Source organism: Chroicocephalus ridibundus, chromosome 20, assembly GCF_963924245.1.
Source record: "Chroicocephalus ridibundus chromosome 20, bChrRid1.1, whole genome shotgun sequence".
NCBI classification, from domain to species: domain Eukaryota; kingdom Metazoa; phylum Chordata; class Aves; order Charadriiformes; family Laridae; genus Chroicocephalus; species Chroicocephalus ridibundus.
Window position 1 is genome coordinate 7081976 of NC_086303.1, and position 16040 is coordinate 7098015.

Here is a 16040-nt window from a genome sequence, read left to right on the forward strand (position 1 = left end):
GCCAAGGAAAGGCAGCCCCAGGGTCCTGGCCCAGACCCAGGCTCATAAACTGCTGCTATTTTAAGGGCTCGGAGACAATTTTTCTTAATTTATCAAGCCCCAGGCCAGGAGCTGGTTCCAAAGGAAATGTTTCCTTAGTAAAAAAGGGAACCACAGAGGACGCTTTAAATGCCGCCTCTGACTCCTTGCCTTATCCAGCAGCTCCCAGGCCCTGACCTGGAAAAGCAGAGCCAGTTCTCAGCCACCAGCACGAAGAGCATCGCGCAGGGGAATGGGGCTGTGCAAACAAGTTGGTGGGGCGAACTGGTGTGTGGGGAAAACGTGTGAGCACCAGGAGCACCAGGGGGTCTGGGTGCAGTCGGTGGGGGGACGTGGGACAGCAGGGATGCTTCCAGCAGGCAGCCTGCCCTAGAGGCAGGGGGTAACTGCTGGGGGATGCTGAACTCCCCGAGAGGGGTCCATGCAGAGCTGTGTCTCTATCCCCAGCCCACCCCCCTCCCTGAAGGAGGGACCCTGCGGGCAGGAACACCATCACCCTTCCCTCCCTGTCCGTGTCCGGACACTGCCTGCAGCAGGGAGCAGCTTGGTGGGGGGGGGCAGGCGGGTGCCTGCTGATTTTAAATCCTCATCCAAGCCCAGTGCAGCGCTTGCCAGCCAGGTCCTGGTTTGGGTCACTGACCCTCCCTGCAACCCTTCCCCGCCAGCCCGGTCATCGCCGTGCCCCCCAGCCAGCCCCCGGGCAGCGAGGGAGGGACACGCCATGGGGTCCAGCCAGGGCCAAGGGCAGAGGGACAGCAGCTCATACGGCTCTGCCTGGGCCTATTTGCTCCCAAACCTGCCTACATAAATTAATCAGTGCTAATTGGCTTTTAGGTAAGTCGTCTTTGCAGGAGCTCTGCAAGAAAGACTTTGAAGTGGGATTGCGAGTGGCAGAACCTTTATTTAAACACAGGGTGCTACGCAAGGACAGGCTCCCGGCCCCGGTATCGCTCCCTGCTCCCTCCAGCACAGAAGATGTCAATAGGTTAAAATCTCGCTGGGTAACTTTTGCTTGCCATTAAGTGCGCCCAGTTTATTTACCTCTCACTGATTACAAGAGACAAACAGCGTTCACCAGAGGTGACACCCGACGAGCTGGCTGCACCCAGCGACAGCAGGACACCGACTACTGGTGCCACGGGGCCTTCCCAAAACAGGGGCCCATGGCCCAGCTCTGCCCATCACCACGCTGCCAGGACGGGACCATCCCTCGTGTTTTGGGAGGATGCAACGCTCTGCAGGGGTCGAGGAAATGCATCCCCCAGGTCAGAGCGATGCAAAATAAGATCCTGTGCAGAGATCAGCTGCTGCTACAGCTCTGCTCAGCACCAGCTTTGAGATTATTAAGAAAAATTGTTGTCTCCCCCCCCTGCTCACAACCAAGCTGCTTTTACTGTGGGTTTCCAGCCCCCGGCTAAGCAGATCCACGCAGCACGTTTAAGCTGTTAAGCTCGGCTGAACAGGGCTGCTCTGTCTGCAACCGCTGCTCGGCAGCGGCCAACTTCACACTGCCCAGAAGTATAGACATATCTTCATACAGACTCCCCACACCAAGACAGGATTTAGACATTTCCCAGCTCAGCTCTCCAGCTAAATAATCGGCTCCAGAGACGCAGCAGTGGTCCCGGGCATGCAGAGGGCTGGGGCAGAGCCGGTGGCACAGCCAGCGCGAGTGCAGGAGCTCATTCCCTCCCAGGGGCTCTGGGGAAGGCAGCACGAAAATCACCCCTTGATCCCTGTCCCCACTCTCTGTCCGGGACCTTCCATCTCCCCGGGGCTGGATGCAGCAGGTGGAGGGGGATGCTCTGGGCAGGGGCACGGACAGAGATTCCAGGTTTCTTACTCGCGGTCGGCTCAGGAGACATGGGCTTGGGGAAGAGGTGGCCCCGAGGCAGCGCCAGTGGCCCTGAGGCAGCCCCAGTGTCCCGCACGTCTCCATCCAGGCAAAGCCAGCCCCACTGCCCCGAGGACGTCGGGCATCACGTGTAGTTGCCCGGGCCGCCCAGAGGGATGACAAAGACAGAGATGTCGTCGCCGGAGCCCAGCTTGTCGTTGGCCAGCCGCCAGCCCCGCTCCTTCAGCACCCCCCTGGACCGCACCACCAGCTCCTGGGCCACCATGGTGTACCTGGGGGGCACAGCACAGTGCGGCTCAGCAGCCACCCCACACCCCACAGATGCAGCACCCTGTGGGCCCTGGCAAGGGAGGAGAAGCTGGAGGAGCCAGAGGTGCAGGCAAGGGTCCCCGGAGAGGAGAGATCTGCGCTCAGACACGCACATCCAGAGGAGCACCGTGCGCTGCGGAGCAGCAGCACCAGCCCCGAGGCCAGAGGGACACATGGCCATGACACCGCTCCAAGGAGAGGTGTCAGAGCGCAGGGCACGCTCGTCCCCCTGCACACTCGCAGCTCACCTGCACGGGTCGTTGGGCTCGTAACTCGTCAGCACCTCCATCACCACGCCAGCTACCTCCGTGTCGTTGGTGACATCCCAGAGCCCATCAGTGCCCAAGACCAGAACGTCGTCAGGGCAGTGCTCGTACTGCGTGAGGTCGTAAACCCTGACCTGGTGAGCAACGGGGCGAGACACGAGGTGAGGGGCAGAGGAGGCTCCTGCTGCACGGGGCGCACCACGGATCTGGTCACCCCGACCGGCTCCGGCCACTGAAGGAACGCTGGGCGCAGAGCAGCCAGGCTCACCTCTGGGAAGCAGGACAGGAAAGGCTTGATGTGGATGTTGGAGCTGAACACCTTGAGGTCGTGGTCTCCCAGGCCCCGCGTGACCCCAATCGTGGCCATCACCCGAGCCTGGAGAATGGTGAAATCAAAAGAAAACTTTAAGCCACTTCATCTCCACCTCCATTCGGTGGCATTGGAGTGGTGACAGCACTAGCAAAACTAGGCTGGAACCCCCCGATTCAGTGAAGGCGGGCAGGAAGCAACCCCTGTGCAGCTCCTGCCACAGCTCTTCACCTTTTTGCCTTCCCCGTAGATGAGTGGAAACTTCAGGTCATCCTCTTCTATCTTCTTGTAAGCCCTGGTCAAAATAAGCCAGAGACAAGGTGTCAGCAGGTTGAAGGCTTCCAGCACCTCCCCGGCTCCCCGGGACATGTCATCCCCTGGGACGAGGCCCCATCAAGCCCCGAGTGCCCCATGTGCCACAGCCCCGCCATGGGAAGGACGCTGGAGCCGGGCGGTCATGCGGAGCGGGACCCCAGCGCCACACGGAGCCTGCCAGGCGGGCCGGGGAGTTACCAGCCATTCATGTTTTGGTCTCTGTACAGCATCTTCTTCCCCAGCTCCCTGGGCTGGATCCTGCGGGGGAACTCCAGGTGGGTGAACTCCTTGCCCAGCAGCTCGGGCCTCAGGAACGCCTGTGGGACAAAGCGGCTGCTCAGCTGCAGGGCTGGGAGAGCGGGATCCGCACGGCATCACCTGCCCTGCCAGCCAGCACCACCTGCAGCACCTCACCAGGCACCGGCACCGTGGCACGGGACCCCCCAGCCTGCTGGGACCTCAGCTGCGGTGTTTCGTGGTGGGGCGGGGGGGGGTAACATCAGCAGCTTCAAGCCACCGGTCTGTGCTGCATCCCGAGGGGAGATGAGCTGGGGACGGCCATGCCAACACCCAGCAAGAAGGTGAAGCTCTTGCGTGGAGAGTTTTGGGAAATAAGGATCTCCAAAAGGGGTCAAACCCCAGCAAATTCCAGGAGAAGCTGGAATTTGCCCAGGAGGAGCAAGAGCCGCAAACCTGCCAGGACCCCGGGCTCAGCACAGGGCACGGCACTCGCCTGAGGAAAAGGATCTTTTCAGAGACCGTGTCCCGGCTGCGGCCGTGACGAGGGAGGAGAAGCAGCACAGAGCCCCTTCCCGGGGCAGCACCCGCGGCCCCAGGGCCCCCCCACAGCCCCAGGGCCCCCCGGAGCACAGCGTGCAGGGGACCGGGAACAGGGACAGCATTGGAAAATGCAGATGGAGGAAGAAAGAGGTGAAGGAAAGGAGGAGAGCCCTCGGGAACATGGGAGGGCTCAGTGCGGAGGCACGGAGAGCCCCGTCCTGTGCCGGGGGGGCCCTGGGCACCGTGCAGCGAGGCAAGCGTGCGCCCGGCCCCCCGCCTGCGCCCAGCCCATCACAGCTGGCTGGAGAGGATCCCGCTCGCAGCAGTTCCCTCCTCTCAGTCATTCAAAAATAGACTCAAGAAAAAAAGCCTCAGTGTTTTTCCAAGTACGTTGCAAGCCAGGAAAACGCATCCAGCAAGACCTCCTCCAGCACAGACGCCTCCTCCGCTCTGCTGCCGTCAGAGAGGCCTTTATAACCTTAAAAAGGCTCCCTGTGTGGCACAGGGGAATTTTGGCCAGGCAGGAGAGGGAGCTTTCAGGAAGAAAACTAGAAACCCGTTGGCACGTGTCAGCTCCCTCCCTCCCCAGGGAGCAGCCGGGGAAGAAACTAGGACTCGGTGCAAGCGCTGCGGCTCCTTCGACCGTGCAAGAGAGCATGACGGGTGGAGGGAGCAGAGCCACACTCCCCCCGGTCACCGCACCAGCCAGCCCGGTGCTCCTGCAGCCACAGGCGGGTGCCCAGCGGGGGCAGGCGATGCTCCCCATTCCCCAGGCGGGAGCAGGACAAGATGGACCAAAGTGGCTCCGCGCAACCGTACGAAACTCGCCCCACGCCCAGCGCCCAGGACCCCCCCTCACGCTGACCCCGCAGCAAACCGTGGCTCCACCAGCCATGAGATGCCCCACACCAGAGAGCCAGGGCAGCTCCCGCATCCCAGCGCCTCTTCCCAGCCCAGTGAGCTCGCTGGGATGGACCAGTGCTGTCAACGGGTCCCAGCCATGGGGCTGCCCCCAGCAGAGGCAGCGCGGGGGGCTGGGAAGGGGCCGGGAGGTGGTTCTTCAGGAATGAGGTTAAAAGAAAGGTCTTTCTTACTAAAAACTGCAGCCTCTGCCTCTCTGTCTCTGGAGTAAACTCCCTGGACATTGGAATGATTTCCCCGTTACGGATGATAATGGCCCTGCAATGAAACATGGAGGGATGAGATTAGAGAAGAGGAGAGGAGACGTGGCGGGGGAGCTAAGCCCGGCTCTGGGGCTGATTCCCTGCCCAGCTGCCCTGGCAGGGCAGCCCCCTCCCCTCTGCTGCCTGCCCCCTTCCCAGCCCCGAGCCGGGGGCTGCCTGCTGGCGCCGCTACCGCTAGCCCCCCCAGCCCCAGCGGGCACGCATCCCCCCTGCGCAGGACAGGGAGCGAAGGAAAATGGAAGAGACGCATGGGGCAGAGGGGGATGAAGCAGAGCAAACCAAAGGACAGGATATGGTTGGAAAAGGAGCAGCACAAGGGTGGTGAACCCTCCTTTAGAGGGGAGCCGCACACGGGACCGGCAGCAGTTGCCAGCAGCAGGACACGGGTGCAAGTGCCTGGCCCACACCAGCACCACAGCTCGCTGCCGCGGCCGGTCCGATTCTTTGATGTGTTAAAAGAAATAAAAGTCTGATTATGAGATGTTTCTGGCGGTCATGGGGGGACTGAGGATCTCCAACACTCGTGGCCCAGCTGCCCCACTGGCTGTCCTGCCTAGGGCTGGCTGAGCCCCAGGAGGGAAGGCAGACCCTCACCCAGAGGCACGGTTACAGCCTCGGGACCCTGCACACGCTGCTGTCCCGCACGGCTGGCGCCAAAAGCAGAGGCACGAAGGATCTTCTCTTCCTCTGTGCCAGAGCTGGAAGCACATCCCCCAGCCTGGGACAATTTACAGAGCCTGTATTTGCCGGCATGACGCTGCTGGGGACAAGCTAACCCTGCAGTAAATACAGGGCTTACCAGCTTCAGCCTCAGCATAAGGCGGACTTGCCTTCAATGCCATCACTTGGGGGGTGCGAACACACCCAGGCACAATTACAGTAACGCACCCAAGGAGATGCATGTATCAGTCAAAATCCTTGGGCCCCAAGCTCCCACGGGACTCGTCTGTGCATGGATTTGCATGTCCTTCTCCTGAAACAGTTCAGTGGTATGAAGCGTGCCCTAAAATGACTTCTGAAAGCTTTGCTGAGGGCAATTTTCACTCCCCAATTCACAGCCCAGGCCAGCGCTGGCTGCAGGGGCTGGGGTGTGATCCAGAGCCATCTGGGAAGCAGCCGGGATGCTGCTGGGAAGGAAGGGAGCAAGTCCCAGATCCTGCACCTCCCTCTGTGCACCGAGCAAACGCAGAGATGACAGCAGGGCATGCTGTCCCCAGGGCGTGCAGGCAGGCAGGGGGTGGCTCTGCCTGGTCCCGCTGCCTCTGCCCTCCCCACGACAGCCCAGCGCCAGGGATGGACCGGGTGCTCCTCCCGGCCATGCCTCCGGCACGGCCCTGCCCTGCCAGGGTGCTCTCCATCACTGGGCGAGAGGCAGGGGCTGCCAGCAGGGCCGTACCTGCTGTCGCCGGCGTTGGCCACGTAGAACTTGCCCATGAGGTAGACGGCAGCCAGGGCACAGCAGCCCCCGGAGAGACGCTGGGACGCTCGCTCCCGCTCGATCTGCTCGTCCTGGGGAGACAGAGAGCGGCTCCAGGCAGGGCGGGCAGGTGGCCCCAGGCCAGCAAACAAAAGCAGCCCAAAATAGTGCCCGGCTGCTCTGGCAGCACCTCGGCCGCTGGCGGAGCTGAGCTCCTGCTCCAGGTGGGGAGCAGCAGCCATCCGGGACCCAGGCACCTTTCCCCACGTGGCCCAGGGGTGGCTGCAGGGCTGGGGGACGCAAGGGTCCTGTGGGGCAGCCAGGGATGGGGCTTCACCAGGGCAGTGGAGAGGGCAGGGAAGAGTGAGACAGAAGGGGAGCAGCTGGGACTGCTGGAATGAGGTGCAATGGAGCCCCACACAGGTCCAGGGCCCAAAGTCTCTGTGTTCTGAACCCCCAAAATATGGCAGAGCATCGCAGTGCCCTCTCCAAGACCGTCCTGCTAGGAGCCCACAGCCCCCTCCTCGCTGCAGAGCTGCCTTTTGCCAGGGGGGACAAGTCACTGCAGCCACAGACAGCAAAGCGATGCTCCCAGGCCATACCCGGGTGTCCCCGCAGGCAGGGGCTCGCTCACCATGTGCTTAAAGGCGTTCTCGATGGCACCAATCACCAGGCTCTCGTGAGAGACTGCTTTCTCCAGGTGAAACCGTGGCACGGCACTGTTGGGGACCTCCCCGTCGTCGTCTGCGAGGGGCACCCGGCTCAGCTCGGCCCTTGCGTCTTGCGGGAGGCAGATGGGAGGCGGAGAGGGGTCCTGCAGGATGTCCACCAGGTCCCGGAGCTGCTCGCAGATGTGCAGATGGAGCCTCTTGGATGCCATGACAGCAGCACCGCTGCCCGCGTGGCCATCAAACAAGGCCCAGTAGTGGAAATAAAAACCCTTCCTGCCCTGTGGGGAGAGACGGCAAGGTTTAGCGAGCCTGTGAGGAAGCAGATGGCACAGGGAATTCGGAGCAGCCAGGGTCACCAGCTGAGGACAGTGACATGGGACTTTGCCGCCGGCTCGCGGGCGCCAGCCCAGCGTGGGCAGGAGCGATGTGGGCAGCTGGTCCAGGGTGTCTGGACACAGCCGGTCCCTGGCTCCAGCCCAGCCCTGCGTCAGGCACCTCGTGCTGCCAGCAGCACATCTCTGGCAGCCGGCTCCTCCAAAGGGGAGGCACGACAGGGCCAGCGTGGCAGCCACCCCCACAGCTAGCCCCAGTGAGGGCCAGCGAGGACGAGGGCAGGAGCTGGCAGCGAGCAGGGGCAGCTGGCTTGGGACCCGAGGGAATCCCTGGGGAGGCTGCGGCACACACACATTGCCACATGTCCCATCTCAGGTCCTGCCGCTGGGCATCCTCCCTGCCATGTCCCTGCCTGCGCACGCCACCTGGCTCTCACCCCGTCCAGCTCCCCGCTGCCTTCCCTGGACGGCAGCCGGCCCCTGGGGCTGGGCCTCCGCTCCACAAACATGACCTCGCAGCACGCCTGGTCCTCGTTGTGCTGGCTCTTCCCCGCATTTATCACCCTGCCAGGAGGAAACAAGGTGTAAAGGCTCTTTCTTTCAGATCACGCTCCAGCAGACGCCACCGCGCAGCACCTCATCCCCCCAACTGCCATTCATGCGCCCACATCCCTGGGGATGCTCTCCACAGTGCTCCTGCCCTGTCTGGGGCAGCAGCAGCCAGGCGAGATGTCCCAGACCAGTTGCAGAGGTTGATCTGGAGCCAGCGGCAGCTCTCGCTCCCACAAGAGCAGCTGGGTTTGGGGCAAGAGCGGCCACCCAGGCACCCACCGAGGGAGGGGACCAGGAAAAGCTGGGGTTTTGCTGCAGGTCCTTAGCACTGCCCCAGGCACAGCAATTGCCTGAAAACCTGCACCAGCCTCAAACACGCACACACCCAGCCAGGACACACGGACACTCAGCAAAGGGATTACAGCCTCATCCGCGTCCCATCGCGCCCAGCACACTCAGAGGGAGCGGGTGCCTCAGAGGAGGAGGAGAGAAGGTGATGCAGAGGAGACCAGCAGAACTTTTGCAAAAAGATTCACGCTAACTTTTCGCAGCCTATGCTGGCAAAGCACATTTCAGGTCTAGACTGCAAAACCTGCTCACAGGAGAAAGCTGTAAACATGCACAACAGAATGAGCTCTTTGGGCACAGACTTTTCAAGTGGTTTGCAGAAAGAAGTCTTAGGAGACGGAAGAGAAGCCTTGCTGCTAAGCAGAGGGTGGTTTTTGCTCTAGGTACTCCCACCCCAGTATCTCCTGGAGCAAATTAACATCCCAAAAAGCTCTTGGATATCAGGGAGATCAGCTTGAGCCAGGAATGTGAGAACTGACTGACAGCACTGAGCAGCAAAGGTGGCCTTCAATGCCTGACCTTCCCCACCTGCCTTCAGTTAAGGGTGAAACTCGCAGCAAGTAAAAGGAGAAGAGAATCAGACCCTCGAAGGGGAAGCCGAAATCAGGTCCCGCTCCCATGACAGCCTCAATCCCTCCTCCCCCCGAGCCCTGCGAGAGCCGCAGCAGTTCCTTCACCCCTCGGTGTCAGTTCCCCATCAGCGAAACCGGGGATTGCGCAGAAAACAAAAAAGACAGACGCGCCTGAAAGCCCCGGGGATGGGGAAGAGCATTCCCCGCGCTGATGGCGCTCCCGGCAGCCGGCACGTCAAGAACGACCTTCCCGTCTGCTCCGCTGCGGGGCCGAGCGCCGCTCCCCGCGACCCACTTTAGCTCCCAAGGACCGAGCGCTGCCGGTTGCCCCCTTCCCGGGCTGCAAAACCCCCGCCCGCCGCCGGCAGCCCCGAGGGCCCCCGCGCTCCCTCCCCGCTCCCGGCCCCGCTCACTCGGCGTAGCCGGTGCTCCAGGGCAGGCGGCGGCGGCCGTCGCGGGGGCTCTGCACCGCCCGCCCCGCATGGTCGTCGGCGCGGCGGAGCTCCTCGGCGCTCAGCTGGAGGAAGGCCGGCCGGCAGAAGGAGGGGGCCGCCGGCAATCCCCCGTCCCCGCCGCCGGGCTCGGCGGGGGGCTCCGCGCCCGCCCCCAGCCCCGCCACCAGCTGCGCCAGGGCGGCGCGGACCCGCGGCAGCATCGAGCCGGTCCCGGCCCCGCCGCCCCGCCCCGCCCCGCTCCCCCCCGCCTTCCGCCGGCCCCCAGGGCGGGGGGGGGAATGGCGGAGGAGGGGGGAGTGCGGGAGCTCTCAGCGCCGCATCGCCCCGCCGTTGCTCGGTACACAGGGCGGGACGGCTCCCAGGCCGCGGGGCATCCCGGCTGCCAGCCCGGGCGGAGCGGGACAGTTACCGGGGGGAGCTCCGAGGGGCCCCCGCCGCAGTCGGCCTCGGGGGATGCGCAGCGCGGCGGCCCCCGAGCAGCCGCTCCGGGGAAGGCCGTCACCAGCGGCAGGAGGCCGAGCGGAGCGATGGGGCTCCGGGGGGACAGGCTCACCCTGCCCCTTCCCGAGCGGTGCCGGCCGGTGGGATTCCCGGCTGGACCTGCCCTGGGCTCCGGCAGAGCCTCCTCCTCTGAGACAACATCCCCTTCCAGCGGCAGGTGCTTTGTCACTCTCCTGCGCCCGCCGGCGAAACCCAACCCCCCCGCAGCCGCGCCAGGCTATTAATAAATAGCCAGAGCCTGCGGAGGAGCCAGGATCAGCGTGAGAGCACCGAGAGCTCTCCCCCTACGCCCCGGCGCTGACGGGGATGCAGATTTAGCTGACCCAGAACAACACGTTCCCGCTGGCTGGGAGGGGAAGATGTGGCAGTTCAAACAGCATCACTCACAGAGCCCGACCTCAGCACCCCCCCGCCTCTGGGTTCCTATGGCAACAAAATATCTACTGAAAAAACACGGTATTTGTCTACTGTGAAGTAAAATTGAGGGTATTTCCTAAGACTCGTGTACCCCAGTACCCTCAGTTCCCCAGAGGAACTGTTTATTCCTTTCTAGCCAGGGCTTCTGCACTGCAAAGTCAGAGCAGAAGCAGGGCTCTCGCTGCTAGCTCTGTAAAACCCTCCAAGATTTAGCTGCTGCCTTCTTCTTTAGCCAGAGCTCTTCTAACTGTACCACGATCACCCTATAGAATTTATTCAGTACTCTCTATACTCCCGTCTTCTAAGCCCTAAGCTACTCAGCAGTCTGTCTTTTTGAGACCCCCACCTACCTAAGCTCACATCCCTTTTCCCTTCTTTCTGCTGCCTGCTCGCACACCCCTATTTGAAGCTGCTGCCTCATTTCCTGCCTTGCTTTGCCCCCACTGCTCACCTGCGTGTCCCAGCTGCCGCTTGGCTCCAATTAAAGTGTTCCCTGATAAATATGTCCCTGCTCCCCCATTCTCAGTGTTACAAGGCTGAGGGAGACAGCTAGAAGAAGTTCTGACCTGCAGCTCTTTGCGTTAGAAGCCTGGGTAAGATGCAGGCAGATTTAGTGGCGTATATATATAGAATCATAGAATTGTTGAGGTTGGAAGGGACCTTTAAGATCATCGAGTCCAACCTTTAGCCTACCCTGACAAGAGCCACTTCTAAACCATGTCCCTCAGTGCCCCATCTACCCTTTTTTTAAACACCTCCAGAGATGGTGAATCCACCACCTCCCTGGGCAGCCTATTCCAATGTTTAATAACCCTTTCAGTTATATATGTTTCTTTATTGCATCTCACGTTAGGGGGTCAGAGTACGCAATAGCTGTTTACCGCTAATTGTGGAGATCCCTGAGCTGCTCTGCTGCTAGCGCTGAGCTGCCCGGGTAAGAACATCCCCTGCTCAGGACTTTTTGTCCCTCTGTCTCCTGGCAGGGCCCGTGTTCCCTTCCCCAGTAGGAGCTGGCCGCGTTTGCGCCCTGGGGTGGGCTGCAGCCCCCCCAGCCCTTCGCTGCTCCCCCGGTGCCGCCGCTCTCCATCACCCCCTGATTCCACCGGCGTCGGGCTCTGCCCGGGGGTGCGCAGCGCTGCTCCCCCCGCGGCTGGGAGCTGCAGGGAGCCGAGGAGGCGCTGGATGGCGACACAGGCTGCGCCACGGCTCCGGGAGCGGTCGTGTCCCCCCCAAGCTGTGCCCGGACGGTGCGCGGTGAAAACGCTGCGGGGGGGGCTGTGACTGCGGGTGAGCCCCTCAGCCACCCTCCTGCCCCGCTCTTATTGGGGGGGCGGGTTAGGGGGGGCAAGGATTGGCGCTCCGGCTGCCTCGGAAATAGCCAAGTACAAATGGTTTTGGAATTCCCCGGCTCTTTCAGCCCAGGGCAGCTCGGCACAAGCTGCTCTGGGGTGTATCGCAGCCGGGGGGGCAGGGAGCCCCGCGGGTGGCTGGGTTTGCGGCCCTGGCACACGCCCGGGTTACCCAGCTCCACCTGGCGCTGCCTCCCCATCTCTTTCCTCGTGGTCCCCTGGTGCCTTCTGGCTGGGTGCGTGCCCCGGCAGCCTGCACCCCGAGGGGCTGCCCCAGCGTGGCCGGGAGCCGAGGTGGGCAGGGGAGCAGGGGCCAACAGGGAGCAGCTGTGCTAGCCCAGAGGCCAGCACCCCCCCAGTCCCCCTCCCGCAGCCCTGGGTCCTCTCTCTTTGCTCCAGATGCCTCCCCCGTTACAGCATCTCTGTCCTGCTGCTGGTCACGCCGGGGGTCTCAAATATTATGAGTGCAATATCCTTTGTGTTATTAAGGTTGAAAATCACCGGATTCTCTGGGGAATGTGTCTCTCCTCTGTAGGGCTGCCAATCCGCCCTGTGCTGCTGAGTCACCAGGATGCTTTCCTTGGAAAGAAGGAAATGGCAATTTCCAAAATGACTTCTGTGTACGGCTGATCCTGTTCTGTATTTGTTGTTTCCATTATGTGAAGCGCTGCACAGAAAGAATGGCCTGACATAAAAACACGCTGCAAGAATGCTCCCTGAAACAATGCAGTGCTAATAACCGTTTTCCAAGAAAGAGGGCTACATTTCCTCCTATTCATCCCGCCTGCCAGGTCAATGTGACATTTCCTCCTTGTCTTCAAGTCCAGTGTTCCCCTTCACGAAGCTGCCCGGCACCGGACGCGTGTGCCGGGGGACACGGTTACAGACTGAGTCAGACCATCAGCTCTGGGAGGCGCATGCCAGTAAATGGCCACTTTGGATGGCACAGACTCTGCCCTTTGCCCTTCCCACCCCTCAGGGGTTCCTGCCTGGGATGCCCATCCTTTCCCTGCCTCCCCAAAGTGTCCCCCTGCCTGAGCACAGCGCCGGGTACTCGCCCTCCATGGGAATGGCCTCAGGTGAGCCTTCGGTGCTTTACCCGCAGCCCCGCTGTCCTGTGTGATTCCTACCAAAGCCACCACCTTTCTGCTTCCAAACTCAGCTCTGGAGCCACATCTTCACCCCCGGGCCGCCCCGAGCCATTTTTAGCAAAATGGTTAAATTGGAAGTACTCCTCTCCAGTGGGTGCAAAGCAGAGGAGACTTTCTCCTGCAGCCTCCAGAGCTGTTGGGGTTGCTCAGGCTGATCTAAACCCCGGGTTTCTCTGTAGCTAAGCATCGTTTGAGGGTTTCTGCTGGACCTGGCAGTGGTGTTTCCCCTCTTCAGCTGGGTCCCTCCCTGCCCCACAGCTCCAGGGTGAGCTCTGGGGTCCTTCCCTCCCTCCCGAATCCCCCTACGCAGAATAGAGGGGATGTGAGGTTACGACATCATCTCTGTTTCTGGACAAAGATTAAATTATGCGATTTTGCTTAACTTCTTGTGCAACTGCTGAGCATCAGAAAAAGCCTTTCGAAGTTTCATCGTTCGCCTATGCTGCTGAGCCCCAACGGAGGTAGGATGCAGCCAGGGATATTTCTTTGTGAAAGAATGACATGTTGGTGGCATTTAAGCCAGAACAGAAGTAAATTAAACATCTAGATCATAAAAGTACCAGAGGATGTTTTAAAATAGGCTCTTTGCAGCAGTGCATTAGTTGACTGCACAGCTTTACTGTGTAATGAGCAATATATTAATTTATAATTAGTGTAATACAGTGAAGCTCAGCAAATAGCTCTGTGCACTCTTGATAATTCATCAAGAGAAGCAGCAGCTCTTAATGGTTTCCAAGGTTTGCCTGTCCCCTGTAATTGGGAAGTTCAGAATTTATTGTTATTTCTTTTAAGGGATAATTTGATGGCAACCACACATCTTTATTCCGTGCCTGTTCCCGCGTGGGTGGGGAGAAGCCTGTGGAGCGTTGCAGCTGGGGGATGTGACCCCTCTGCAGGCTGTTGTGGTCGGTGTTCTGCAGACCAGATGTCCTGGTGTCCCTGCGGGTTTCCTGCCATGGGGGAGGGTCAGCAGTGTCACCCCCTTGGGTCACTCGGCTCGTCCCCCTCTGCTGCTGCCAAAACTGCTGCATCCCTCTCGCATCGCCCGAGGGACCCTCATGCTAAATTCTGCTCCCAGAGGCTTTGTGAGTTCTCATATAACACCACCTGAGTGCAGAAATAGAGAAGGATGAGAGTAAATGTGTGGTAAAAAGGATAACTGGGACTTAGGGAGCCTTTGGGGATTTCAGTTTTCAGTTTGGAAGCTCAGACCGACGTCCCAGAGGATGCAGGGACCCAGAGTGGGACCCGTCCCTGGTCGTGCCCAGGCTCCCCGGGGATCCCCCTTCCCGTTCCGCGGTGTTGTCAGGCTGGGAATCTGCACTGAAATTCCCTGCTGTCAGCAAAGTCTTCTGAAAAGAGAACAAAACCCTCAGAGCTGGGTACTCGCGCTGAGACAGCCTGGGGGCACCGGGGCCGCCTCAGAGGAAGGGGATAAAGAAGCTTGAATCTTAATTCAGCGACCCACTGAAAACGCGGTGGGACAAATCTTCCCCAGGAATACAGCATCAGGAGTTCTGCTTTTCCCAGCTTTAATAAAATAATTGGTATGCCTCTGCCTGCTAGCCGCTGCAGATGAGATTTGAAGTCGTCTGGCGTGCCCATCCGCCTGGGCGCGACCATCCAACCCAACCCGTCCCATGAACCCTGTTTCCTTCCTGCGAGCAGCAGGTTGGCCGTCCAGAGAGCGCAGGCGGGCTGCAGGTGTGACCACGGCCGTCTGCTCCACGGGGAAATGATCTCGTACGCAGCAGCAGGAGTGTCCATCACTAAGATTTTTTCCAGTGCAGGTCCTTTCCTTGCCAAACCTGTTTGTTAGGGACACTAAGAACTTCCCCCCACCTTGTCGAACAAGACGTCAGGGGGAGGGGGGATTACCGTGCTCGCTTCCAGTGGAATTCAGATGAAATCAGTTTTACTGAAGTCTTAATTCTTCCCCTGCATTGAAATGCTGTGATCTGGAAAACAGCAAGTTTGTATTTCTGTACCATTACATCAATGAAGAGCTTGATTTTTGCAGGCTTCTGTATTGAATAATCTGGCCTAATTTAATTGGAATTTGGCTGGTGCGAAAGGTAGTTTTGATGGTCTTTGCTCTTGATCATTTCCATTAAAACTTTGTGATCTGAAAAGTACTATGTTTGTATTTACTTATCATAGCAATGGAGACCTGAATTGGCAGACTCTCTGTCAAATTACCTGATGAATATAAACAGCAGATTTAATTTAGTTTCATATTGATTTTTGCCATTATTATTAAAACCCTCTGATCTGAAGAATGAGATGCTTGTATTTCCTTAATATCTTATTGCTGGGGTTTTCGTTAATCTTGTAGAGCTTTTCCCTTTTCTTTTGAGCAACCAAGTCTAATTAATTGGAATTTTACATAAGGCAATTTTCACTCTAAAAAGGGGGAACAAGAACTCAGTTCCCTCAGATAAAACAGTGAAGAAACCTGTTCTTATTGTGGGCCTTTTAAAACTAGGAGTACTTTCCCCTGGCTCCCTTTGTGCATTTTGGGGTGACTCTTCCCCTGGGGAAGGAGCAGGGTCTCAGGTCCCCCCGGAGCTGGTGGGTCACCTCAGACACCCGATGCCCCCAGGCATGCATGGAGCAAGAGGCTGCCCCGGCCACGCTCAGGGGCTTGTACAACCCTGGGGGCCAGTGGGTGCCTGGCAAGGACAGCCCAAAAGCGGCATTTTGGTGGGCTTTCAGCAGAACCCTTTCCAAGGGCTGGTGCCTGCGTGGGGAGAGGGGATGCACGGAGGCATTGGTGATCTCATGGAAAGAAAATGGCTGGGAGATTTGCAAACTGCCCACATGTGGTTTGTCTGAGCAGCTGCCATTGATCTGTAACTCAGATTGGTCTTGGAAATCGTTCAGCGCTTCCAGCTGAGCAGTGGCTTGAAAGGTCCAGGAGCAAACCGTGATCTGTCTTCAAAAAACAAAGGCTTTCATGGATACATATAACAGATTTGGGTAAAGCAAAGAAAACGTGCTATATGCAATTCCAGCCTCTCGTTGCAGCTGTCCTGAGGCTGTGGGACTAACTCCTGGCAGCAACTGTGAAAATTCAACCCCTGCTTCTGCTGTTTGTTGGCATTTTACAGCCTGTTGCAGCAGCAGCAGCAGAGCTGTGTGCTGGGGTGCCCTGGGCGGGGGGGGTGCTGAGCCAGCCTCATGCTGCACTGTCCCAGGCGGGTGTCGGGGTCCCCTG

The 16040-nt window shown here is 59.7% G+C and overlaps 1 protein-coding gene across 2 annotated transcripts; it reads right to left on the reverse strand.

Annotated features, from left to right (window-relative positions):
* Nucleotides 1-920: 920 nt before the first annotated feature.
* On the reverse strand, nucleotides 921-10071 carry PPM1J (protein phosphatase, Mg2+/Mn2+ dependent 1J). 2 transcript variants are annotated; one of them, XM_063356676.1, is made up of 10 exons: nucleotides 9364-10070; nucleotides 7916-8042; nucleotides 7110-7424; nucleotides 6455-6567; nucleotides 4969-5053; nucleotides 3293-3411; nucleotides 3011-3074; nucleotides 2738-2845; nucleotides 2452-2603; nucleotides 921-2166 (listed from the first exon to the last, which is right to left on the reverse strand). In XM_063356676.1, exons 1-10 carry the CDS (start codon nucleotides 9603-9605, stop codon nucleotides 2019-2021), a joined length of 1473 nt encoding a protein of 490 aa, XP_063212746.1. In that variant the 5' UTR covers nucleotides 9606-10070; the 3' UTR covers nucleotides 921-2018. The 2 variants fall into 2 exon arrangements, with proteins under 2 accessions (XP_063212746.1, XP_063212747.1); XM_063356677.1 differs by lacking the exons at nucleotides 4969-5053; nucleotides 6455-6567 and having other exon boundaries at nucleotides 9364-10071.
* Nucleotides 10072-16040: the final 5969 nt, after the last annotated feature.